A 25,151-nucleotide genomic window follows, 5' to 3' on the forward strand; every position below is an offset into this window, starting at 1 on the left:
CCAGTGCTGATACTGTTAGCACTGGGGAACCTGGGACTCCTGGGATCTTCACCTTCTGGTGTAAGCCCAAAGACAATTCAGAAAAAAAGGTTGTTACACAGTGCAAAAAGTTGAGAAAATAACCTTTGAAGTTACCTGCTTCCCAGTAGCTCTAAAAACCATTTTATTTTCTGTGGGAGCAGAATATGGAAAGGTGACTGTCATCATTCACATCATAGGTTGGGCTCTTCACTGATATGTAAAGAATTTATCAATCCATCTTACCCCAACTTATTGTGATTAGATTCTGTTCATTTGTTTGAAAAAAAACCAAACTCAGCCTATATTTCCAATTCTTGTCAGGCTCTTTGTTGAAAGCCTTTTGTGTGTAAATAAAGTTCAGAAAACAGTAGTGCAAGGCTTTAAAAAGACTTGCAGTGTGCTCATCTTATGTGAAGTGTTTGTACATTGTGTTTTTAAAGAGAAAGACTTTTTTTATATGGAGCATGCTTGCAAATGCTGTTCATTTATCTTTGTCTAAAATGCTGAGTGCCTGCAAGAGCAGCCTGGAGACAGGATACCAGTCCCTCTCTTGACTTTTTGACCCAGCCTGATTTCATCTCCCCAACAGGGCAGGGCACCCCAAGCACTGGGGGTTGAACCCACCCCAGGAGATGCAGGGGCAGTTTGGGGCAGACCCTGGTGTCAGCTTGGTTCCCATCTGTGGGAAACAGCAAATGCAGCAGAATGACTTCACTGTGAGCATTTTGTGAAGCTGCCAATGAACTGCTTAGGAAACCTCTGCAGGACTGTGAGAGTATAAACCTCCAGCAAGACACAAACTCCAGCTCACCTGTGCAGCTCAGGTAATGCCTCTATTGCCCTTGGTGGTTGTATAAAGTCAGGAATTAGAAGGTGATGGGGTTTGCCTGTTCCAGGCAAATGGGTTTGTTAACTCCACATGACCTTCTGTCCCAGAAAAACACCCTTTACACAAAAGGCTGGATTTTACCCAGGTTTAGAAGAGCAGATTGCTTTTCCATGGGCTGAGTTAGCAGGAGTCTGTGACCAGCTGGTGGCAATGATCAATCACTCTGTGATAGGCTAGGAAAGAGTAAGCCTTGCTTTAATGACAGCTGTGTTTTGGTGTTGTTTTTTTGTTTTTTTTTTTAAGCTGAGTTCTGGTTGATGGAAATCATACCAGAACTTGAAGAAGGGAAAACCCACTGCTCGAAAGGTAAGATATTGCTGAGTGGTAGTCAGAAATATTGTTTTATAGATGAGCTGCTCTTTCTTGAGGCATGTTTTAAGCAAAGCCATTTTTACTTGGTATTGTCTCTGCTACTCAAAACTTCTAACAATTCACGTGTAGCTTAGCGTGTGTCTTCTGTCCTACTAATGAAGTTTTTTAGTGTTTTATTTACAGCATAACCAATAAGGCCACTGATAACTTCTAGAAGTATTGCTCCCCAGTTCTGCAGCCCTCACACCTGCTCAGTTTCCTTATGCTGGGGGGCAGTGTTGCTGGTGCTTTTTTATTGGTGTGTTTGTGTTCGATTTGGAGGTTGTTTCAAGTCTAGTGTTGTTTCTGATGGGTGGTTTTGGTTCCTTTTGTGTGTCCCTTCCTCAAGTGCTCAGCTAGAGTGGGCAGAAGCCAGTGCACTGAGGTGGCTGTGGTGGGTTTCTGACTTTTATCCTTATTTGCTGAGATACTACAAATTCCTAGGAAAAACAAACAAACAAAAACTCAAACTTTTTTTTTTTTTGAAAAAGCCATGTAATTAAGTCCTGAATTATATAAAGCTGCATCAATTTGCACCCCTGCAGCTGATCCAAGTGCCTGTAAGCAATACACCAGCTCCCTTACAATTTAGCTGCTTATTCACATATTCATACTGAAATTTAGCTGCTCCTTGAGCAGAAGGATGTGCCCAGTGTAACAAGGAGGGTGGTACAGCTATTTTGTGGATTGAAAGCATTTTTTAAAAGCATGAATATCTCAGTACCTTGGTTCTTCTTACTCAGAAAGTGGTGGCTTACTTATTCATTGGGCATCTCCTTGCCTCTCATTTCTTTGGGGTATTTTTTGTTATTTCGGGCAGATGAAACATGAGACTGTGCCCAAATCAGGGTGGTTATTTTAATATAAAAAGATTTATGAGGCAATAAAATACTAAGTGGGTATACGTATGATGAATGACATTAAAGGACCAGCATCAGTGCCCCAGTCAGTGACAGGCAGGACTAGAATGACAAAAATGAGCATGGCCTCTCTTTCTTTGAAGATGACAGCTCTAGAGCCTATCTTGAGCATCAAGAGCCCTCAATTTACCAGAAGACATGCAGGCATTAAAGCATGTAAACTAAACTGCTGTAGTATAATTGAGAACCAATTTCAGGACTGGATTTCACTTTCAAGGAAATTGGGACATGTGGATTTGTAGCACAAGTGCACGAGTTGAAAATGCAGAGCAGGTCCAGCTGTTCTGTATAAACCCTGAATGGCCCTTGCTGAAATGATTATACCTAAAAATACAATGAAATACATCTGATGAAGGAGAAAATACAGAACTGGTAACTTGCCCTGATCTTCTTTTTTTCCACATGTAGTTTTAAGCAAAGTCTTATTTCCTCAGGTAATATTGAACAATTAATAAACTTAATTACCTAGAGAGTATGGATGCCTATTCGGATGCCATCTCAATTGGAGCCAATTCTTCTCTTCGATGCTGGGGAATATCTTGAGTAAGATATTTGACTACTAGAACAAGCCTTGCACAGCAAAAATGAACAAAGACATGCAAACACAACTTAAAATGAAAAGAAACTTGCAAATGCTGCTTTATTTAATTCTTACAATAGGGAGGCACTTTTACATTAAAAAAGAAGTGCAGAGGTTTCATTATTAACTATAAAACCCTAGAATATTATTACATGAAAACAAAGAGAAACAGTGTCTGTGTGAAAGTGATTGGCTCCTCCTTTAATTTCACTTCTATACAATTTATTACATTTAAACAAACAAAACCTAAAAAAATCCCTAAAAAACAACAGCAAAAGACCTTTTCTTTTGTTCCTGCAGGCCATAAGCATTTAGAACATTGATGACACTTGGCTTTGTGTTCTTCATCTCATACTTTCTCTGCTTGCTGTACAAGGCAGAGTCTGACCCAGAGGCTTTCCAGGATTAATGGGTGCCACAGAGGTATTATAAATAAAGTGATCATGTGTTTATTTGACGTCAAAAGTCTCAATTCAGCTCTGCCTTGCATGCAGAACCTGCTTGTTTCAGTCAAGTTATTCTTCAGCTAAGACCTGCATGCAGTGTGTGTGTGCTGGGATGGTGGAAAAGCAGGGAAGGATGACTGCAGGAAAGGATTTCCCCTCCATGGAGTCAGAATTCCAAACTTGTTGTACATGCCATCCTAGAAAAGTGAACAAGTATTAATGGCAATTAGCCCCTGGGTGTCAGCTTCTTGCTGGGCAGACTGGGAGGCTGTACTGGGTGAAAGTTGGGAGCAAATCCTGTATTCCATTACCCAAGTGGGAAGTGAAGTTACCAAAAAGTTCAGCCAGAGCAGTAAGACTGAAAGATGGGCTCAGGTTCTGCAGCTCTGCTGCACTAACCCTTGCATTAAACACTGGAAGAAACCCCACTGATGTCACTCAGAATATCCCTGGAAAAAGGCAGTCCTCCAAATGAATACTGTCACAATCCATCCTTCTGGACATCCATTTCCTTTTCAGTGTCTCAAGTGAAGACAGCAGAGCTGTGGTCAGGAACACTGGCAGATAAATGTCTCTGTGCTTGATGGATGAGAAGGTATATTTATACCTCACAGCAATTCTCTTGCTATTTATTTGGTTTGGGGTCAACAGAGCCACCAGGTGAGCTGTGCAGGGAGGTTTCTGGTGGTGTGAAAATGAGCTTGGAAGTGGAAAGAACACTCACAGGATGTTAAAGAAATACTGGAAGTGCTTGAAATCAGCCCACCTGAGGAAAGCAGTACTTCTCTAATTACCTGTTGGTTTATTAAAGTTGGCTGAGCAGAACATGGCTTTACATTCTGATGTTACTTGCAAAATTTAGGCTTTCAAGGGCAGCAGGGCTCACAAATCTGTTCTGGAGCTCTTTGAAGGCAAGGTTGCCCTAAATAAAGGGAATATGATGGATCATCAGACTGTGCTTATGTTGAGCAGTGATGTGATGGAAGAAGTATCTGCTGCAATTCCTTAGTTTTACTCAGCAAATTCCAGTTTGATGTCCTGTGATGCAGAGCTCCTTCATTCAAGCCATTTCCTCTGTTTTTCAAAATTGCCTGGGGTGTATTTTAACTCACTTTGAAAGTACACGACCTGAGCTGATCCAGAACTCGTTCCAAACTCCAAAGCCGGGTTCTAAAGACAGACAAATTAAAGCCGGTCCAGTATAACCAAAGCTGTTTTCAAAAACTGAGCTACTTAAAGAAACACTTCCATTTTGAAGTTGCTTTACCAACATAGATACAACCTGTAAACATATTCACAGAGAGTTTGGGCTGTAGATTCCAGGGTACTTTGTCCTTTACCAAAAGCATGTATTACAAAACCTGTAGAGACTTTTCTTTGCATGTTATGCTTGAAAAAGTGTAATAAGTCTGGTTTGGTTTAGATTCTAATACATTAAAATTATTTGCAGCTTGTAACTTTGTGCTGATATATGAAAAGTAAGATGTAAAATTCTTTCTAAACAGAAATTCCTAAACTTTCTCTCCAAGCAAAAAATGTCAAGGACATAGCATGAACATGGAAGATAAATCTAGCTTTAAGATTTCCCACTGATTATATAAAAGAATGTTTTACAGAATTTTGATCTTGATTGTCTCTTCCCACCTGAACAAAGAGGGTTTTTTTCCTCCATTCTATATAAAAATGGAGAAAAACACGCTGCTGCTTACTTCCCTGGCACATCTTGCATGAAATAATGCAAGCTCCATTATGGCATGAGACTAATTACACAAATTATATCTGAAAGGAAAGAAGTTAAATTAAGATCTGAATGGTTACTGCATGATCAGTGGGCATGAGTGAGATCTGATGTCGTTGTGTTTGGAAATGGCTTCATCCAGATCCAGCTGCCTGTTGTTGACCTTCACCTCCATGCAGCCATTATAGAAAGCAGTCACTGGTGTAGCACCCAGAGGAACATCTGCACAGAAACACATTCAGTGTGTTAGGCCAAGGCATGCAAATTCCTATGGATTGTTCAGATCAGTCAAAACATGGGGAATACTCCACTCCCCATCCATTATTTAGTCATGGGAGAAAAGGAGTGATTTGGCAGGAAACGCTTGAGTTCTTTTCCTTTTTCTTTAAGATCAAGATCAAGTCAGCAGAGCTGAGAAAGGCCAGTAAAATGTTAAATATGCATTAGAAAGCTGTTCCCATCCAGAAACCGAACTCCAGGAATGTTTTCCATAGTAGCTTTTCCTGTTTTAACAACAGTGAACCAAGAGTTTGTTTCCTGGAGCCCACTGTTGTTGTCCTGAGGTACAAACAGATGTTTCTGGGTTTAGAGGTCGCACAAAGAACTGTCTTGCTTTTGCCAGGAAGCTACTCCAGATTCAAATCTGCAGCTTCTCACTTGGGACACCCCTGGGAACTTCACACATTTTACTGCTTCCTCACTGCTGCTTCCAAGTAAATTCTCTGTGAAAGACTCACTTTATCTGCTGCTCATTTAGGCATTGTCTGGCTTAGGGCAGCATTAGATCATGGATATGCTTCCAGGAAACAATATGTTAAGCACAAAATCAAGCAGGTATTGCTCTCAAGTCTTAGGGTACAACTGGTTTTTGACAAGGTAGACCTAAGGTGATGCAAGCACCTTCAGCAATTGGAATGAGAGTGATGAGGAGCTGAGCTCAAAAGCACCCTCTCTTTTTCAGGTATAATCACCCTACCCCTCCATAGGAAATAACTTGGTTACCTTAAGAACAAGAAATGTTGTTTTCTCGTGATTTTTAGTTTGCTGTAAGCTGAGCTACTGCACAAACAGCACTGCAGAATTGTTCCCTTCTGCTTTTTTCCTCCAGTGATGAAAACACTGCTGTGACAGAACCATGGAAGCTTCATTTAACCTGCACTGATTGTGCTAAATTAACAGGGGAACACTCCCAATACTGTTACTAGTTTGTAGAAAGGGATATCAAAAATGGGCACTTATGATCTTCATGAAATGCGCGGGGTTTTTGAATACAGAGGGGTTTTTTGTTGGTGTTTGTTTGTTTTATTTTGTTAATTTGCATCTTTAAGATATCTTTCAAACCTTTTAAAATCGAGAGATGACACTTAAGGAGCAGCAAGTAACTAATACGTGCTACTTACCTCTTTGGGATGCCTGAATAATGGAAAGCTCTTCATTCTTAAGATGTTAATTGCTCTGTGGCTGGCAATGTAGAATCATTTAATCATCACAAAGATGAAGAGGCCCAAGAAATTACTGGAATCTTAGTTACTGTGGCTCTGTTAACCTGCTGACCCGCCTGTACTAAGTAAACATTGACTCATTCTCATTCCTTGTCAATTCAAGACATGTCAGTCAAATTCGTAGCATTTTCTTAGGAATTGTGATTCATTCTCCATAAAATAATAGAGGAGACAGAAAAGCTCTACCAGTAGTAACATTGTAACCAAGGCACCTTTCCTTTAGCAATTTTCAAGTTTAAATTCAGGTTTTGAATATTTCTCCCTTGGGGCAATGCTTTTTTTCCCTCTTGATTCAGCCTATTTATACATAAGTATGTCCACACTTCCTGGACAAAATAATCCTTGTGCATGTCTTAAGACTGTTAACTTGAAGCTTGCTTTGAACAAAATATTTGTTGCTTCAACACGTTCTCTGTCTCATAAAGATTGCCAGTCATCTCTTGCCCAGAGTTTAATTGTTGAAACCGTATTCCTGACTTCCCCTTCAGCACTTCTGACATTTGGATTACTTAAAAATGCCTGCTTTTCTTACGTTTTTGATGCAGTTCCTCAATTGTGTCAGATGGTGGCATTTCAGAAACATGTAATGCTCACCCAACCCAAAAATCAAGACATTTTCCAAATTCAAACCTCTGGAGAGAGGTTATGGCCAAATAATGCTACTGTTGAAAAGCTGGCTTCCTCCAAAGCTGAAAAGATTGGAAGAAACAAGAGGCACTTGAGGGAAAAAACTTTCTTTTTTTTATAATTGTAGGCTTTTCCTAGCCTGGGTAAGGCTGAATACAATCAGGCTTGCAGAAATAACCAAATTAATGACAAGAAACAGGCCTCACCTGGCAGGCCACCCAGGTAGGTGACAACATTTGCCATCATTGCTTGATGCAGAGTTGAGAGCTGCTCAGAATTGCTTCTGTCTGTCTGTGAATCAACAGCCAATTCAAGCTCCTGTTTGGTCACTAGAAGTCCAACCTGCACTTTTCTGGGGGTACATAACTTCTTTGATTCCAGCTGCGCAACAGTGATGCTCCCAATGGTCACAGTGATTTTCTAGATGGAAGAATGGCAGATCACCGAAGATGTCACATGTCACTTTAACACATCATTTTACTTGGTTTTGGTGCATGTTATACTTGCAAGTAGAAGAGAATATTAAATACTGGTACCTTCAGCTGGAAAAGTTGATGTGTAACCATCTCTTCTGATGATGAATGCCACTCTTACATTTATAAGTGAGAACATTTTACAGGGAACAACTTTGGCTACAGTTCTGAGGTAAAATCCTGTTTCACCTACAGTTTTAAAGGTACCCAAGTGCTCACTACAGCTTCTTACTTTGGGAAAAAGACTGTATTAGCCATGGTGTATAATTATCCTCCAGCTTGGGATGGCTGATGTAAAGGGATGTCAGTAAAAACCCAAGGACAACAAAACGTGTTTATAATTTGGAACTAACATGATGCCATATACTGTGTACTCTGCTCCCTTTCCGCTCAGTGCATTTGGAAAGAAAGGTTAAAGAAAACATGATGTAATGGATCTGAGCTAAGATTACATAATGTAATCTCCCTGGCATGAGTGATTAGTGCTTAGTCACTGCTGCAGCAATCATTAATAGAAAGATATTTTCTGAACATTATTATATGAACTAATTTTCAAAATACTAAGGCTACCAGCTCCACTGCAAGTGTGAGTAGCTTTTTTTAGTTTGGTTTTTCACCCAGCTGGAGGACTTGGCAGCTGTTAGGAGAATTGTAAGATCACCTGTGAGTCAGAGGAGTTAGAGTCCACTATGGACAATGCAAGAGGCACTGTTTCATTAGAAACCAAGGCAAACATAACACCAGTGTCTGTGGATGGGCGAATAGTCAGAGTCACATTTATTAGCCAATCTTCAGCACTGTCAAGATTATCTGTTTTAAAGAGAATAACTGAAATTAGTAAATCCATCTGCTAATGAAAAATTAATATGGAGTTAAAAATTAGTATTTTAATCTCCTCCCCACTGTGGAAAAATTAGTGCTTATTTTGGAACTTACAGAAAGAACTATAATTCTAAAGAAACCCAAGCAAATAAAACAGAAAAACCCCAGCTAACTTTTAATCCTGGATCTTCAATAGTGCCCAACCTTTGCAAATAAACTTCTGAATGTAAAGCACTCCAGAAACTGAATAGATGACACTACTGGGATCAGAATTCTCATTCAAGCAAATTCCTAACAGAAGTTAAGGGGACCACTGGTGGATGCAGTGGTGTATAGCTGAGTTTGTGTGGGTTTTTTTTTTATTTTCTTCCTTTTAACAATTCATCCGTTCCATTACCAGTCCAGCAGAAAACCATAGGGACAGAAAAATACTTACTATAGTTTATCTGGAATGCTGCTATTCCAGTGCCAGGGTAGAAGGATCCTCTCCCCACTGCTACTAAACAGTGTTTGCTCTGTTTTTCTTGAATAACTTCATTTACTCCTGAATGTCCCTGGTTCATCAGGTTCCAGGCCCGGATACAACCATCCAGCCGAGGGTTAATCTGTACCACAATGACAGCATTGGGGGTTTGAGTTCCAAGTTGTTTTTAAAATGTTAATAATGAGGCATTATTTTACATTTCAAGTTATTTCTGGGTAGTTAATAACAGTCTTATCAACGCCACAGGTTACAGCAGTGATGCTGGGAGAAAAAAAAGTGGCAGGCATTTGGTATCATGGCCTTCAAAAGGCGTTTCTGGTTTAACATTTCCCACTTTGCTGCCAGGGATCTGGACAAAAAGAGATTGCTTCCACTTTTGAAGCTCATGTTGTGACCTAGACAAAATGACAGCAAGGTTTCTGTAGCTGAAAGATAATCATCACTAGCAATGCTCCTTGTTCAAAGCTTTATCTTTATACCAAAGTACAAAGAAATTTATGGAATTGTTTTCTATTGGATAATGGGATGTTATAGTTTTGTAATTTTTTCTCTGCTTCACTTTTGAACAAAAATTGATTTTTTAGGTTTTTTTTTTTAATCTAAACTCTGTTTAGATTGCCAATTAGTTTGAAGGCTCCTGCACTGTAAAGCAGACAGTTGCAACAACTTGACTGTACCCACTCCTTGAGTTTGGGAGACTGAAAGAATCATGGGCTGTGTCCAGCCTGGGCTGTTATAAAACCTTGTAAAAACAAAAGCTCACTGTGCTGCCTGCACAGTGAATGCATCACCTATTCTGAGCTTAGAAAAAGCCAAGACCAGGACATGAATCACCCTGAAATGCACTCTCAGCAGCAGTGGTGGTGATTTAGGGCATCTTAAAGCTATATTAGGAAACAGGCTACAGAATCCTCAAAGGTTAGACCAGAAGTGCTGTGTTTTTAAACATGAAACCTTCCTGAAGGCAGGCTGCAAAGCTTCACGCATGTTTATTTTCAAAACAGTGGTTTAATAACCAGACTTTCATTTTCTAAATGGCTTCCATGCCAGGCTTACTTTTTCTGTGACTCCCAGGAGCACAAAACTGAACAAACAGAGCAGTATCAATCAATATTAGTCTTATTATTATTTAATTACCTGTTTAACAAGAGCACTGCCCACTCTGCGAGGTAATCCTGCGATGTACACCTTGGTTTCCAAGAAACCCTGGGATTGTTTAAACAGAGTTCCTGGGCTGTTAATACTCATCACAGCCTCTTTAGCTATTTTTACACTGATGCTGTGTTCTAGTTCTTCAACTGATATCTGGAATAAAATACAAATAATTACATATATACACACACAAAAATGTAGACTATATTAAATATGAAGCATGACTAATGTTTCTTTAAATATCTACCTTGGAAAATAGTCTTAATGCAGTCACTATGTACATTGTATTTAAACTTGATGCAGAACAACTGTCCATATCCAGAGACATTCACAGGAGCATAACAAACAAAATCCAACTGACGTGAATAATTTGGTGTGCTATGTGGATGGCGTAAGTCAGAAAGGGTTTTCATCTCAGGTATGAAGGCTTGAAGAACAAGATGCACTTTTGGTCTAGCAGATGTAAAACTTGCTCTAAACACACAGTATCCAATAACTGTGCACTTGACCATGCAATCAGTTTTGAATATTCTGCCATTTTCCTTTTCATGTTTTAAATTAATCATTGCTGTGTCGATAGCTGGAGGTAATTATCTCTTCCTTGGTTGTTAAAAGGTAGCAGAATTTCCTGATGCAAGGCATTTCTGTGCATTTCTCGGTTGGTTTTTAAATCTGGGGTTTGAGTGCATCATTTTAAGTCTTTCAATAATTGCTCAGTTTCTCCTTACTTTATTTATCAGCATGTTCCCATAGCGAGTAAAAGGAAGGGAAGGGGAGAAGAAAATCCAACTTACTATATGCCACAGCCCATCATTAATGGCTTTGCCTCCACTGGTGACTTTTGTTCCAAACTCATTCTTGAATTGAATCTCAATCTTTCCATCTCGAAGAGCAAGCAGGATCCATGCTGACTTGTCCAGGGATTCTGCATACAGGATAACCCCCTCTGCATCGTATGTCCGGAAATCAAACTCTGCTGTAAATCTGAGTTGTGAAGAAGGAATCTTAATAAGAAGACAGGAAAGGTGAAATACTGAATAGCCTAGGGTAACTCATTAGTAGGGTTAGAGAAAGGTTCACAGATAATAACTTCTGGTGTCTCTATATCTGAGCAGTTGTGATTTTTGCATAGTTAGTCAAAAGCAGAACAGAACATAAGCCTTGTTCACCCAAATCCAGTGAGAAGTTTTCAGCTTAACACCCTGACCTGGGACTTGAAAGAACCTTGTTCCCAAATCCACTCTGAGCTTCCCTTGTGAAGAATATCCCACTCCCCTGAGTCAAGAGATACATGTAATATTCCTGCTGCATTTTGTAGGGATGCAACGCAGACAAAACAGGACGTGCTTCAGTACAACTGGGCTGCCAAATGTTGTCATGAAAGAATTATAAGCTAGAAATTGACTCCGCCTTTTATATGCCAATTTCTCATTTGAGGATTTGTTGTCTGGATCTAGGTTGAATGTGTGTATATAGCAAAATTAGGATTTACTGTGCAGTGGAAGAGAAGAAAGTAGAGTAAAAAACACTTTGGGACTAGACCAAATAGATTAAGGGTGGAAGGAGAAAGCAGAACATTTGGAAGATGGGGTTGGCTAAAACAGCTGTAATTCAGAACTGGGGTCGCTGTCCCTCACAGTGCTGTTCTGTGTCCCCTAGATGGGGCTGTCCCTCGCCAGATGCACCGAAAACTACTCTGTATTTACACCAGACTTCAAACATTTATCATCTCAGAAAGGTCTTCCAGGACAGCATTAGTGCCTGGTCAACTTTGAACAGTGGCAGAGGAAAGAGTTCTCAGTATTTATGTCCTTCTGTACGGTCCTGAGGCTCTGGGGATCACCAGCTCAACAGCTGCTGCTGCTGTTACCTTCACATTGTTTGGTCAGTAAGTCAGGGAACACGGCAGTTTTGGCTGCTGCAGCAAGGAAGTCCAAGGGCAATAAAGGGGTCAGTGCCACTGGCAATTGCTGTGACAGCTGTAAAGAAAATCATACAGCTGGTGCTCTAGACAAGGTACTGTGCTCTGTGGGCGTCCTTGGAACACTCTGTGTGTGAAAGCAAGCCCAGGGAAGGGCAGGGGGGCAACGACCTGATTTTATTGCTCAGCAGGATGGGCAGAGCATGCACAGCTTCTACACAAAGCAGGGGTGAAGCAGCAGCAACATCCAAACTAAAGCTATTCCCGTGTGCAACTGGAAGCTACTCTGTAACTATTTTCATACCACCTCTGAATTTTATGTTAATAATTCTAAATGCTTTCCTATTCATTCATTCATCATATAAAGGTATCTTAACCAAGGAGGAGATAGTGATACAATTTATGCATGCATTGCACTCCTCCTAAACCCTCAGAAAATTAATGGAAACAAATGTCTGTCATTCCAATGCGTATTTTTATCAATAGCAAATGCTTACCTTGTGACATTTGGCAGTTTGAACTTTAAGTAGAGAACAGGAATTCCTATAAATTGCTCTGCCAGGTAAAGCAGTTGGTAATTCTTTTCAAGGTTCAGTGGGATACACTCAGTAACAGACTGAAAACAGTAGAGAAAAAAAGCTGTAAATGCACTGTGACAGCTCATGAAGCAACTCCTGTTGCTGACTGCTAGTCTGTCATTTTTATTTTTTTAAAGTAATGGCTTACCTCTGGGTTTTTTTTAAACTCGAATACCTATGTACAAATGAAGCTGTGTGGTTTTACTTTTGCTTGATATCTCCACTATTTAAAGTGTTGGAAGACAATTCAGGTTGACAGAAAGTTCTGGTGGATTGAAACTAATGTTTAAATATTTAGTTTTTGAATTAAGAATTCCAATCTTCCCTCAGGATCTTTTCTTTCACCAGGGGTATGACACCCACCTTCTAGGGAACTACCAAGCTCCATTATTAAAGTTCTGCAGAATCTAAACCTGCTCAGGTGTTAGAAGGGAATGCACCAGAGCTGTATCTTGGGAAGACTGTGTTAAACTAAAAAATCACAGTGCTTATTCTTTCCAGTATTCACCTACTTGAAATTTCAAACATGTTTCTATCCAGCAATAACATCTATTGTATGCACCGTGTGTGGAGACAGGTGGGAAGACTCCTCCAGAATGGGTTTAGAGCACTTGTCTCATGGACAAGTAGGAGTCTCAAAGTCTCTTTGATTCAATGTGAATCCCTCAAAATATTCTGCGAGTGTTTTCTGCTCTGACTTTGCTATTCCTGACGCAGCAGTTCCATTAAACGTACAGGTGCTCATCTTTAATTTTATGGCTACTTCATTTTATGGCTTCTAATGTCACTAGTCTTTAGATTGAATGTATTTTTAGCTTTAGATCGAATATATTTTAAACTCTTTTTTTTTTTTTTGCAATTAGAAGGCATGAAACTAACTTCCAGATAGAGAATTAATCACTTTTGAACAGTACTGAAAATAAGAGCATCTTCCAGCCTCACTACATGTCACCATTTCAAGGATGAGCAAAATGAAATACAATGACTGCCAATTGTTGTTCAGGCATTAAATTTCAGAGAGTACAAACCAGACCCAATACACGGATGCTGGAACTTGTGTCAGATCTTGTTCCTGCAGTTTAAGCCAAATTTTGTTACACTTTGTTAGAAGTGTTTTATTGTTGTTAGAAGTGTTTTATTGTTGGCAGTTATCTGAGCTCACTTCACATAACATCTCAGACAGCCTGAAGTTTTCAAAGTATACACAGAGAACCACTTACAAAAAAACCTTTGGACTTCAATCCTTGAATCCTGATTCTCTGGAGCTTCAAACTTTCTGCTCCTAAGAAGTGTAAATTTTCAAATGGATCAAGAGCAGCCGATTTTTGGCTGCAAGATGTTCTCCAACTGGCAAGTATTACTGAGTGCTTTTCCTTAAGCTATGGCAGATGAGAACTGTGGAAAACAATCCAGGGTTTTTTTCAATCCAAATAGAGTAATTCTGAAATAGTGAGTGAAAACTTTTGCACAGCCTAAGGAAAACTTGGGAACATATGGACAGAAGGAACATTCTGTCTCTGAGTAGGCTGAACAGGAATTATTTGTTTGATAGCAGAAAGCCAAGGCTTATTTTGGAAGCAGCAGGGAATAAAGATGCCTGGCTAAAGCAAGCTGCTTCTGACAGGACTCCTGTAAATGAGCATGCATGAACTGAGTGGCATCCAAATCCCTGCTTCTTTGGGAGCCAAACCATAGATCAGAATCTCCAGTATTTTCTCAGGAATTTTTAGTCAGTTCTCAAATAGCTTCCTATTTTCCTTAATCTAAGCTACCTTCTCATCAAGAAATACTCAACTTTGTGATTTTCCACATGGAATTTTACATAGCAGTTTTACCTCACAATTCTTCATGTCCTTAGAGAGCTTGAACCCTTTCTTGCCATCACAATAGCAGCTATAACTTCCTGGTGAGTTCACACAGAGTTGAGCACAAATATTTTCAGCACATTCATCAATATCTAGGGGAAATGGAAGCACACCGAAAGATTTATTCATGGCACAGATTGAAAACTAACACAAATTAACGGAAAAATGGACAAGAGAGATTCTCTGGAATAACATGAATCCAAAAGGTGATTTAGTAATCTGATAGAGGCCTGGAGGGCAGAGCTGGAGACTATTTGGTCTGATTTTTGAGGCATAAGGTAGCTGAATTAGTGAGAGACCTCATACGTTGCTGCCACAGATGGCACAAATCCCATTCTGGGTCAGATCTCTTCCTTCCCTTATAAGATGCAATGAGAGCTTGGATTATTAAAAGTATCTATGGCAAGTATGAGAAGAAAGGATGTGCTTTATTAATATAAACCCCAAATAATCTCAGGGCAAAATATCTTTTAAAATAACATAATCTCATGAATACCTACATTTCAGACAGCATCTGTTTGCAGAGAACAACAGTCTGGTTTGAGTTCAAAATAAGTTAAATTAACTAAAAGAACTTCATTTTCTATTTAGTAGGTTGTACAAAATAAAAAAATTAGAAATGAAAGGCCAATGTAAATTTTACATTTCTAATACAGACACAACAAAATCTGTCCTTGACAAGAGAGTCCAATGGGGGTGATTTAGGCCTCAGATTAAAGAAAATGCACCATTTCTTCTGAAACAAATAGCCATTCTAGTGGGAATAAAAATTTTTGTACCAATGCATGCATTTAAATTTGGGGGTTTTTTAAGACTAAAATACCTTTTTTTTAAAAATTATTTTCCTGATACTTGGAGGAAGAAAGGTAAGGAAAAAGAAACCAAACCCTCTTCTGTTCCAGTCTAACAGTATCCGTCATCATAGAGATAGCTGTGCATAAATGTCTGTAAATTCCATTTTTCTAACAAGCATAATTGAATTTAGCCACCTACAAGCAATATGACAATGAAAAGCTCATGTCATTTAGTATTTCTGTAAGGCTACATTCCTGTCAGGCTGCACAATCCTGTCCTTAGACAGGATTTGGTGACTCCTTTAATGTGGTTAAAACAAGGTCTAAAAGATTAGCAGTGTAATCTCCCTGCTAGGGAGGTAAGACTTTCCCTGTTGGAATGCCCTCGTCTTGCAACCTCCTGCAATCCAAGCCCCAGCAGAAACACAACACTTACATGGGTTGCATCAAATTGAATTTACCTGAAGGAAATCCTAAAAGGAGTAAGAACTAATTACTGTGAAGTTTTTCTCACTCCGGTGCATACAGGAACAGGAAATGGTCAGTAGTGTTTTAATCCCATAATAACTGGACAAAGAGCTGGCACCTGGATATGTAATCAGTGCCACTGTGCAAAGCTTTGTCACAAGAGACCTGCAGGAAAAGCCATGGAGCAAAAGATTCACGGCCAGCAAGAAGCTGCTTTTGTGTCCTTTTGAGCAGTAGTATAAGGCAGCTTTTAAAATAAAAACCAGTCACTGACAGTTTATTCCTAAAGTGACAGTGTAGAAGATTCTTCACTGTAAAACTCTCAAGAGCTTTCATATCTGTTTACAACTGAAATTTAATTTCTGATGCTTTAACAAGCAAAGAGAAATAAAACACATTCTAAGACAAGTATGCAAATACTTTCAACACCTGAGAAGTTACTATGATCTTTGTATGAGTGGCTTCCTGCTACTTCACTGCTAGCTATCAATACTTTTCAACTTTGCTATAATTGTTACAGAACTTCAGAAATTTTTAATAACAGATTTTCATTTCAGGAAAGATTCTTTTGGAGCAGCTCCTTTTTTCATAGCTCTTTCTCTGGATAGTTAGGAATAGTTTCATTTGACATTTGAGGTCTTTATAAAAAATCTTTAAAAAATCTTTAGAGAACTGCCATGCTTTCATGTAATATACCCTGACAACCTAATGAACAATTAATTTATAAAGAATACAATGATTAATAAATACAGCAGCAGATGAGATGCTAAGTTTGGTATAGCAGTGGATCGAAAAAAGAAAAGGGGAAGATGAAAGAGATGAAAAGGGGGAGCTGGGGGTGAAGATGCACCTTCACAGTTCTTGGAAGTTGAATTGTATGTGTAGCCTTCTGGACATTCGCACTCGTATCTCCCCTGGGTGTTTTTACAGATGGCTGTCCCACAGATGTTGGGGTGTAGCACACATTCATTTATATCTAGAAACACAATCAAGTTATTAAAAAACAAGTCCCACTCTTGCACACCATTTTCCTTCCCAACCTTATTCAACACTGTGCAAACTGAGTGAGGCTGGCAAACTGGCTTTTTCTTGACAGGCCTACCATGCTGTCAGAGTAGACTAGAGCTACAGCCAGAAAGATTTCCAGAGGGCTGTAGAAGACACTTCTGCATGTCCCCAGTGAAAAAATTCTCTGTCTGCCTATCTTTCCCATCCCTTCCTGCCTTCTGCAGGTACCAGGGAAAGGGATGCATGTCCAGAAAGGCAGAGAGAGAAACAGGCTGCAGATTTTCCATAAACTAAACCAGATGGCAAAATAAAATCCTATCTTAGACATCCAGAAAGATGAGAAACAATCCGACCAGAGGTTCTTCCATGCTACAATCAATTCATGTCAGTTTTCTTTTAACTGCATATGCTGATAGGTGTTCAAGCCCCTCACTGTCTCTCTATCCCTCAAACCATTTTAGTGTCTATCTTCTGTCTTGTTCCCAATTTTTCAGTGTCATTTTCCCAATGCAGATGTGACAACTGGATTCAGGGTACAGTATCAATCTTATTAAGTGTCCTAGAGACGGAAAAATACCAGATCCCTGGTGTACTTCACTCTCACTTGTGAATACAGGGATCATTCTGATTTCCTCTGTGGTTTTGTAGCAGTTGCAGAAAAGGTGCTGCCCAGGGAGAACAGACTCTGTCACTGGCTTGCTTGGACTCCAGCAACATTACTAAGTCAAAGCTGCCCTGAATTTGGACTACTTTTCTACAGTTAGTAAGTGTATTCCAAATTCTTGGTTGTTTAACTTTGTAGTTGGATGTAATAAAATACTTGAATGCAGTTTATCAAATGATTAACACTCAGGCACTAAGATATATTGGTCTATTTTTATCTCTGATTACTTTTTTACCAGATTTCCCAGTATCTTTCCAAGAATTACAGAGGTTCTAACCAGTTTATCTGCTTGCCTTTTTTCATAAACCCACAATCTTCTATTATTCTGGCATTTCTTTGGAAGTCATTAATTCAGAAAAATATATAGACTAAAGAAAGTCACAGTGGAAGACGGTCATCAAGTTTAGCCTCTTAAATTATCTGACATTATCCAAAACAACATGTTGTCATAATTTGGTAATAAAATATGATACTAAAATGGAATAAAGTTGCAATTTTTTCTAACTATGCAGTAAGAATTGCTAATTATGTCAATACACAGTCTTCATCTGGAATGGACTGAAGCATTCAGGTCATGACCAATACCAGACAGAAGCATGTACAGAAAAAATTATGCTGGGTGAATCAAAGAAAAATCATTCTCCCCATTAAGAGAATTTTTGGATTCATTAATAGTTTCTTCTCCAATGAACTGCAGAAACAGCAGCACAGCTAATTAGGAGTGATTCAGCCTAAACCAGTGTTTATCAGAGAGGATTTCCAAGGTAACAGTATCGGCTATTCACATCACTTGAGATTCATGTTTCAGCATGCTTAAAGGATATGTGAATCTGGCAAGAGATTAAAACAAGCTATATGGAGCTCCAGTAATGAAGCAGAATCTCATCTGTGGCCTTTTTCTCTTTCTTTCCTTGCTTCTTGATCTGGTTCATTATTTGGTTGCCCGTATGCCTGCAGTGTGTAAGGAAGGAGTGGCCAAGTTAAAGAAGGATTGCATCTTCCAGAGGCAATGCAAAAGCATTTATGGAACTATTGGATCAAACCCTTCCCTCTCTCTAGCCAACAGGAAACGTGGTGGCATGGAAAGATGTTCCCCTGAAGTCTCCCTACCTCCACAATCCCGTTTGTTGGAATGCATGAAGTAGCCATCTTCACATAAACAACGGAAGCTCCCAGGGAAATTGGAACAGCGTTGGCTGCAGCCTCCATTGAAGTCTTCACATTCATTTATATCTACAAAGAAAAGGCAATAAAACTCTGCTGAGAAGAAGGCATCCATTGACCAGCTGCAAAGACTATTCAATAGTAGAAATGTAATTGTGCTTCTGAGAACCAACATCACTTGAGATTGAAGACTGTACCTTCCTCACAGTTCTCTCCTCTCCATCCTGCTTTACAGACACAGGTGTACTTGGCTTGTCCATCTATGCAATCCTTGTATCCATCTTTATGGCATGGCAGAGGGCTGCACTGGTTTGAAATTTCTGTGGGATGGAAAACATGGAACATCCTTGTTATTTGGGGTTATTTCTCCTCAAGAATCACTTTAGTCTTTCTCCTTCTCTTCCTACAGGTACCTGTCATGAAACAGGAAAGGTCTTGATTGAATAATGTCAAGCACACCCACAACAATCTTGCTACTTGTTTTCTCAGCAAGAATTTTTAAGTGACTGGGAACATACACAGCCACCAGTACTCTGTCAGGCAGAAAACAACTAGAAGACAAATTACTTGCTAAATCATGCTAATCCCTGCATTAGTGACCAGACTTGATACTATTTTCATTACATTTTAAGGATGCATTTCAATTTCTAAAGAACAGCGCTCTGCTCCCATCATATTACTACAAATTTCACTAGAAAGATCAAAGTTTCAAAAATTCAGTATTAGAGAGTTGAGTTTGTGTTCAAGAGTGGTCACATAGAGAAACTGGCAATTTATTGCACTATTATAAACTGATCTGGAAAACATGTTCAGCCATGACCATGTTCAGTGTCATTATTAAGGATTTTCTTTGCCTTCCATTGCTTTTAATGACAAAAAACATCAGAGATAAATATTCCTATTCAAACTAACTGAAAGTTTCTTTCATATAACCAGGCTGTAAGAGTTTAGGAGGTTTAGAGAGATAGGAGTAGGGAGTATGGTAAAAATGGCTTCCTGTGAATTTATTAGAAAGAACACAATTCTGGACCTGTGAATGCATAGGCATAAAAATCAAACATTTGAGAAACACCCCAAGTTTCATGCTTTGTGGCCTTTTGTTTGGAAGCAATGACTGTGTTCCAGATAATATTTTGATTTTTTTTTTTTTTTTTAAATTTTGACGTTTTCAGCTGTTAATGTAACTATGGGCCAAAGAGTGGTAGAAAAGACAATTAACAAGAGAACTTCTTACCCTACCTGGCAGAACGTGACTTCCTAGAGGCAAAGAGTTTGGCATAACTGTTAGAGATGTGGTAGAGTACAGAGGACACACTGGGGAACATTGGTGGGTTGGTGTAGGACACATCTGTTTGTACAAAAACTCTGCCTTCTGTTTTGCAGTTAATTATGTTCCTTTCTAAAAGTTAAAAGCAGTCACTTAAACTGCTTTCTCTGGAAATGCTCTGTCTCACCTCACATTTTTTGGTCAATTTCTGGTTTAGATTATTGGGTCTGCCTGAATTAAATGGTTATTTGTCTCTTGTTGTGTCTCTGTGAACTGCTTTCTAGCCGCTGTGTGCTCCAACATCAGCACTTACCTTTGACACAAGCCCTCAGGTCAGCTGGAGAGTCTGGAGTGACTGCGGCCACCCTGAACACCCCTGCTCGATGGGAGGCAAGGCAGCCTGCAAATGCAAAGCCCCACAATCAGCTCAGGGTCCAAACACTCACTGAAGTTACACCACTTGCTGCATGGCATCTTCAAAGAGCCTGTTCTCACAGCTTGAGTTACAAAACTGGTCTGGGCATGTTAAGGACAGCTGATTACAGCACAGCCTTCAGAGTGCCTCTGTGAGGATCTCAGCACCATTATAATCAGTGTGGAAATCATCCCAGTGCTAGGGGCAGAACAACTAAACCAGTATTATCCAAATGAGAGCATCACTGAATCATACGCTAGAGTTGTTTAGGGGTTTTTTTGTACTTACTTAAATATTTGGGATAAAAATACTCCTGCAGAAAGAAAAGAAAAATAAAGGCTAAGAAAAATTTCAGGTAGATAAAATTACAGCAAAACACATCACTGAATATATTCTAAAGTATATTGGTATTATAGCTGCAAAAGAAAAAAGAGTTACTTTGAGTCACAGAATATAGGCCTGGTTTTCTGTATCACTGTTATTTGGGCTAAAGCAGAAGATTATTTAATACACACAAGACTCAGTGGAGAGATTAAAATACGGCACTGAATTGGACACTTGCAAAATGAAGGCAATGAAATAGAATTGGGTGTCAAAAGTACTTTGAAGATTTTCTCTTTAAATGGGAGGACCCTGCCCGATGTTATTGGGAGCTGTGAATTCTACATGTTTCTTGTCTTTCCCTCCGCAAAGAACTACTCACCATGTCATAGATACTCATGAAATACTTACAGTTTCAGGATTATTTTCGAAGATTTCCCTGGCTTCTTCCCTATTGCATAATTCTTCAATGCATTCTCTTTCTAGATTTCCCTTCTTACTTTCTTCCATGAAAGAGTTTGCTCGCCGTTTCCTCAGCAGGAACTGAGAGGCATACTGCTGGGATAAAACTTGGGAGAAACAAAGCATCTCTGTCATTATTTATCTCTTTTTGCAGCAGCTGAAAAATGCAGTAAACACTGAGCAAATGTGAGAATCTAACACAAAATTGTGAACTAAATGCTTAGTCAGGAGTTGATGTTTGCTATCGTTTTGTAAAATGCAAGCAAGAAATTCTAGGATTCTGTGTGTGGGAGCTGTTTCTGATCAAAAAATCCTTAATCCTTCATCTGTGCTATTAATCCTTAATAGCATCCATGCCTGAAGCACAATTTAAGTGTCATACTCAGGACAAGATTATTATTTTTTTAGATTATGGTTATTACAAAGCGAGATTTGTAACTAACAAGTAGATTTAAAAAAGCTGATTATATCACCTGTTTCAGTGATCTGCAAGCAAATATTTTGATCCTATTTATATGAGACCAAAATTACGTCTTAAAAGTCAGGTTACATGTTATACGTAATTAAAATAAAAGTCATTTTATTTTTCAGAATGATAAAGAACAAGACAAAGGTAAGAATGAAATGCTGGGAATATCAAGGCAGACAACCTATAAATACATTCACATTTAACAAGGTAAAACAGAATCCTAGCCCGCTTTTATATTTCAGATCCAGCACCAGTTGTTACTAAATTTTCACGTGTCTGGTTATTGTCATTTTAGTGACAGCCAACAAATGGTGAACACTGAGAAATGACACTAAAAATAAAAAATGTCTGCTTCACTGTTTTTTGCAGAGCCCACAACTCTCCAGGAACAGCCACTAGATTAGACTGCCTGGTTTAATTTTTGGATATAGCTTGTGATCAAGAGATAAATGGATGAGCACGACTGGAAGAAGTCCAGCTGACTGGGTTAAAAAGTGTAGATGACAGATGTTAACTAGGGAGCACCACACTTCTACACCTGCCCTCCCTTCATCAGCCTCTGCACAACTTAACCTTTCAGAGCAGTCCAACTGTGTGAGGGTCGTGACACCTGCAGTGCCAGTCCGGTGTGGTGGCCATACATATTCATCCCAGCTCCACAGAAAAGAGCCATTCAAGCAGACAAAGTCAATCCAGTACTGCCTGAGACCTTCATGAGCCACACCAGCAGCCAGGTGCCAGAGAAGAGCTCCCAGTTTCTCTGCACTAACAGGAAAGAAAAAAATTTAGGAAGCTGACTAGAAAGAGCAGCTAATGAGCCTGAATGGAGAATGGCTTTCAGGTGACAGATTTGACTAAAACCAAACTGTCCTAAACACGTTAAAGGTCTCCATCAAGTGACAGGGAACACAACTGAAGCATTCTGAAGTGCTGCAACACTGGATAATGACCTGAAGAAACCTTTGTGTTGCAGGATCCTAACTGAATTTGATGTGGCCTGAGCTTGTAAAAACAAACTAATCTATTTGCTTTCATTGTGGTCACATTAACTGTTCTGGTAAGGCAATAAATAGGATTTCCTGAGCATAAGGTGGATGTACCACAGCTCACCTCCAAGGTTTTGCAGCACTCCTCTATCTCAGAGAGCAACCAGCGAGTTGCTTAGCAGTGAAAGAAGTGTCAATTAATTAGAAGAAATGCTTCATTTCTCACTAATAAGAAAGACACAGAAAGATCATCTGTTCTGAGGCAAAAGCAGTGACAACAAAACCAGGAATATTGTGTACTATACCTGCTGGGTTTATGTCCATGGGAGACTTCTACCCCCACAAGCATGCTGACACAGCTTTGGGGCAGAGGCTCTGTGGTGTAGATGAGGCCTGATTCACAGCTCACTTTAAACCATCTTGTTTTGACCTTTATCATTGTCATTTTCACACAGGTTTACAGCAAATAAAAGACAAGAAATTTTCAATTGTGTACAAACAGATGCAATACTTTTTACTTCCTATCGTTTTTACAGCGGGGTAATAGGAACAGGTCTTTTCCCCTACATCAGAGGAGTTTATCCTTCTCCTCAGTTGACTTCCTATGAGTTCTGAGTTTAAATAAAATATGTAACTCAAAGCGAATTCCATGTTTTTTTAGTGTAAGTATTTCAATCCCCATGCACAGAATTAGCAGTGTATTTATTCATCTGTGTTTCGATTACAAAGACTTTGATAGGACCTTTATTAGAAACAAAAAATCCTGACTGCTGCTGCTGCTGCCAGTCTGATTACAGGAAACTCCAGCCTATTTCTGACCCTGCCAAACCAAGTTAACCCTTAATGCACTCGGGGTGCTTCATTTAGGGATCACTGAAGCCTTGTGCTGCTCCAGAGCCTTACAATTTCCAGAGGTGGTGTACAGACACTGCGTAGTGAATGCTTATCAAGCATCTAGAAGTGGTGGTACTAAAAAAGAAAAACAAAAACTGTGGGAGAGGATGAGATTCACTGGTTTCTTACAGCTGTTCTGTTGTGCAGATGCAACCATAAACCTGCTTTAAGTGGGCCACTTAAACATAATTTAGAGCTGCTTACCTAATGCCCCAGCCAAGGAAGGCTGTTGAATAAAACTGAGTAAGAAGCAATGCCACTGTAGGAAGTGGCACAATCTTGTTTGTACAGGTCTGTAACTCCAGTGACAAGAGTATCCTGAAATGCTCATCAGTGACATTATGCAGCCAGCAAAATTAAATCAGCCACCAATATTTATCTGCACCTTCTCCAGAATGTGTCCCTCACCCGATGTCTGACCAACTCCAACTACACTAAGGCTTGCAGAAGCAACTTTATGATTATTGAATGGTGTGAGCTGCATTATTAAGCTGTTTTCTCTTCTTCCCCTTCTCCCCCACCGCCATTCCATAAATCCCTGGCACTGTTCAGAGCCAGAGATAGGAAACTGGACAATATGGACTGCAGAAGTTTTGGATGAGCAGGACAGCCTACTTCCTGCTGTTAAGAAAAATGACAAGGTATGCAATGGAGAAGATAACTGGATCCAAAAACGTGATGAAAACAGGAGAAAAGATCATTATGAAATATTTATTAGAAGATTTATTTTTAGGACCTGTTAAAAATGTTATGAAATGAACTTTCAGCTTCTGATACTGCTCCCTTCCTAAGCCAGAAACCCTAGCACTTCACAGAATAGTAAACATTAGGTTTCTCTTCTGCCTGTTTAATCATTAGTAAAACAGGTCAGAAACAGGCTTACGTTGAGCTGCAATTCCCCTAGTTTCAGATACACTGTCTTCTTTCACTATTAACCTCAGACTTTTGTCTCAAAGGCAGAAGACTTTATTTTTTTTTATCGGTGAGAGCAATTAGCTCTTACCTAGGGTGAGAGGTGTGAAGTTATAAAAAGGCTCAGGGCCGCTTGCCCGGACTGCAACAAAGCCACTCAGATTCTGAGTAGACCGTGATCCACCGAGGGCTGTTCTCGCAAGGGAACCAAGCTCCCTGTGCAGACACGTTCCCGTGGGCGGCTGAGCTGCGCTGCGGCCGCCGACAGCTCCAGAGCCGCACACGACCCAAGGCACAGCTCGGCTGCGCGGCAGGAGCCGCCGCCGGACGCCCCGGGATCGAGGGGCTGCAGGCAGCGAGCGGGGCGGACGCGATGCCCCGGACGGCCGGGAAGGGCTGCCCGCCCCGCGGCACCGCTCCGGGCCGCCCCTCGCCCCTCCGGGACACGGCCCCGCGCCCCCCCCCCCGCCCCAGCTCGCCTCGCCTCACTCACAGGTCGCCGCCTCGGCCAGGGCGATGGCCAGCGCCAGCAGCGGGAGGCACCGCGGGCCCCGCGGCCTCATCGCTACCGGGGGCGGCCGGGACCGGGCGCCGGGACTGCGCGGCTGCTGCTCTGCGGGGCCGGGCGAGGCTCTGGGGGCGGGAGGGAGGGGCAGCGGCGAGAGGGAGGGGGAGGCTGGGCCGTGTCCGGGCAGCGCTGCCCTGCGGGAGCGTCACCAGGGCGCCGGGGACAGCGCCGCGGGGGCGCGGGCGGGTCGCGCCTGGCCCGCCCCGAGGAGGCGGCGGCCGCACACTAGGGGCTCCGCGGACATCCCGGGAGGGGAGATCGCACGCTGGGCAGGGCCCCGCGCCGGCGGGAGAGGGGCGGGGCGGGCGGGCAGCGCCCGCAGCTCCCAGAGCCGTGGGGTCACTCCCGATCGCGGCGGGGCCCCGGCGGCCGCGGGCGCGCGCCCCGGTG

The 25,151-nt window shown here is 40.7% G+C and overlaps 2 protein-coding genes across 5 annotated transcripts in view; one reads left to right on the forward strand and one right to left on the reverse strand.

Annotated features, from left to right (window-relative positions):
- Positions 1-2,790: 2,790 nt before the first annotated feature.
- On the reverse strand, positions 2,791-24,828 carry PROS1 (protein S). Of its 4 annotated transcripts, none has more exons than XM_048294622.1 (15): positions 24,687-24,828; positions 20,882-21,039; positions 20,438-20,462; positions 20,048-20,134; positions 18,665-18,787; positions 18,414-18,536; positions 16,482-16,607; positions 14,340-14,461; positions 12,424-12,542; positions 10,800-10,989; positions 9,991-10,158; positions 8,806-8,974; positions 8,209-8,357; positions 7,281-7,494; positions 2,791-5,167 (listed from the first exon to the last, which is right to left on the reverse strand). In XM_048294622.1, the coding sequence occupies exons 1-15, from the start codon at positions 24,754-24,756 to the stop codon at positions 5,022-5,024; spliced, it is 1,989 nt and encodes a 662-aa protein (XP_048150579.1). In that variant the 5' UTR covers positions 24,757-24,828; the 3' UTR covers positions 2,791-5,021. The 4 variants fall into 4 exon arrangements, with proteins under 4 accessions (XP_048150579.1, XP_048150580.1, XP_048150578.1 ...); XM_048294623.1 differs by lacking the exon at positions 24,687-24,828 and adding an exon at positions 22,693-22,780; XM_048294621.1 differs by lacking the exon at positions 24,687-24,828 and adding an exon at positions 21,975-22,074.
- ARL13B (ADP ribosylation factor like GTPase 13B) overlaps positions 24,662-25,151 on the forward strand; it is a 34,471-nt gene continuing 33,981 nt past the window's right edge. Inside the window, exon 1 of the mRNA XM_048294627.1 lies at positions 24,662-24,688. The gene's annotated coding sequence lies outside the window, so the exon portion shown is untranslated. The remainder of the gene's footprint in view (positions 24,689-25,151) is intronic.

Source organism: Corvus hawaiiensis, chromosome 2, assembly GCF_020740725.1.
Source record: "Corvus hawaiiensis isolate bCorHaw1 chromosome 2, bCorHaw1.pri.cur, whole genome shotgun sequence".
Taxonomy (NCBI): Eukaryota; Metazoa; Chordata; class Aves; order Passeriformes; family Corvidae; genus Corvus; species Corvus hawaiiensis.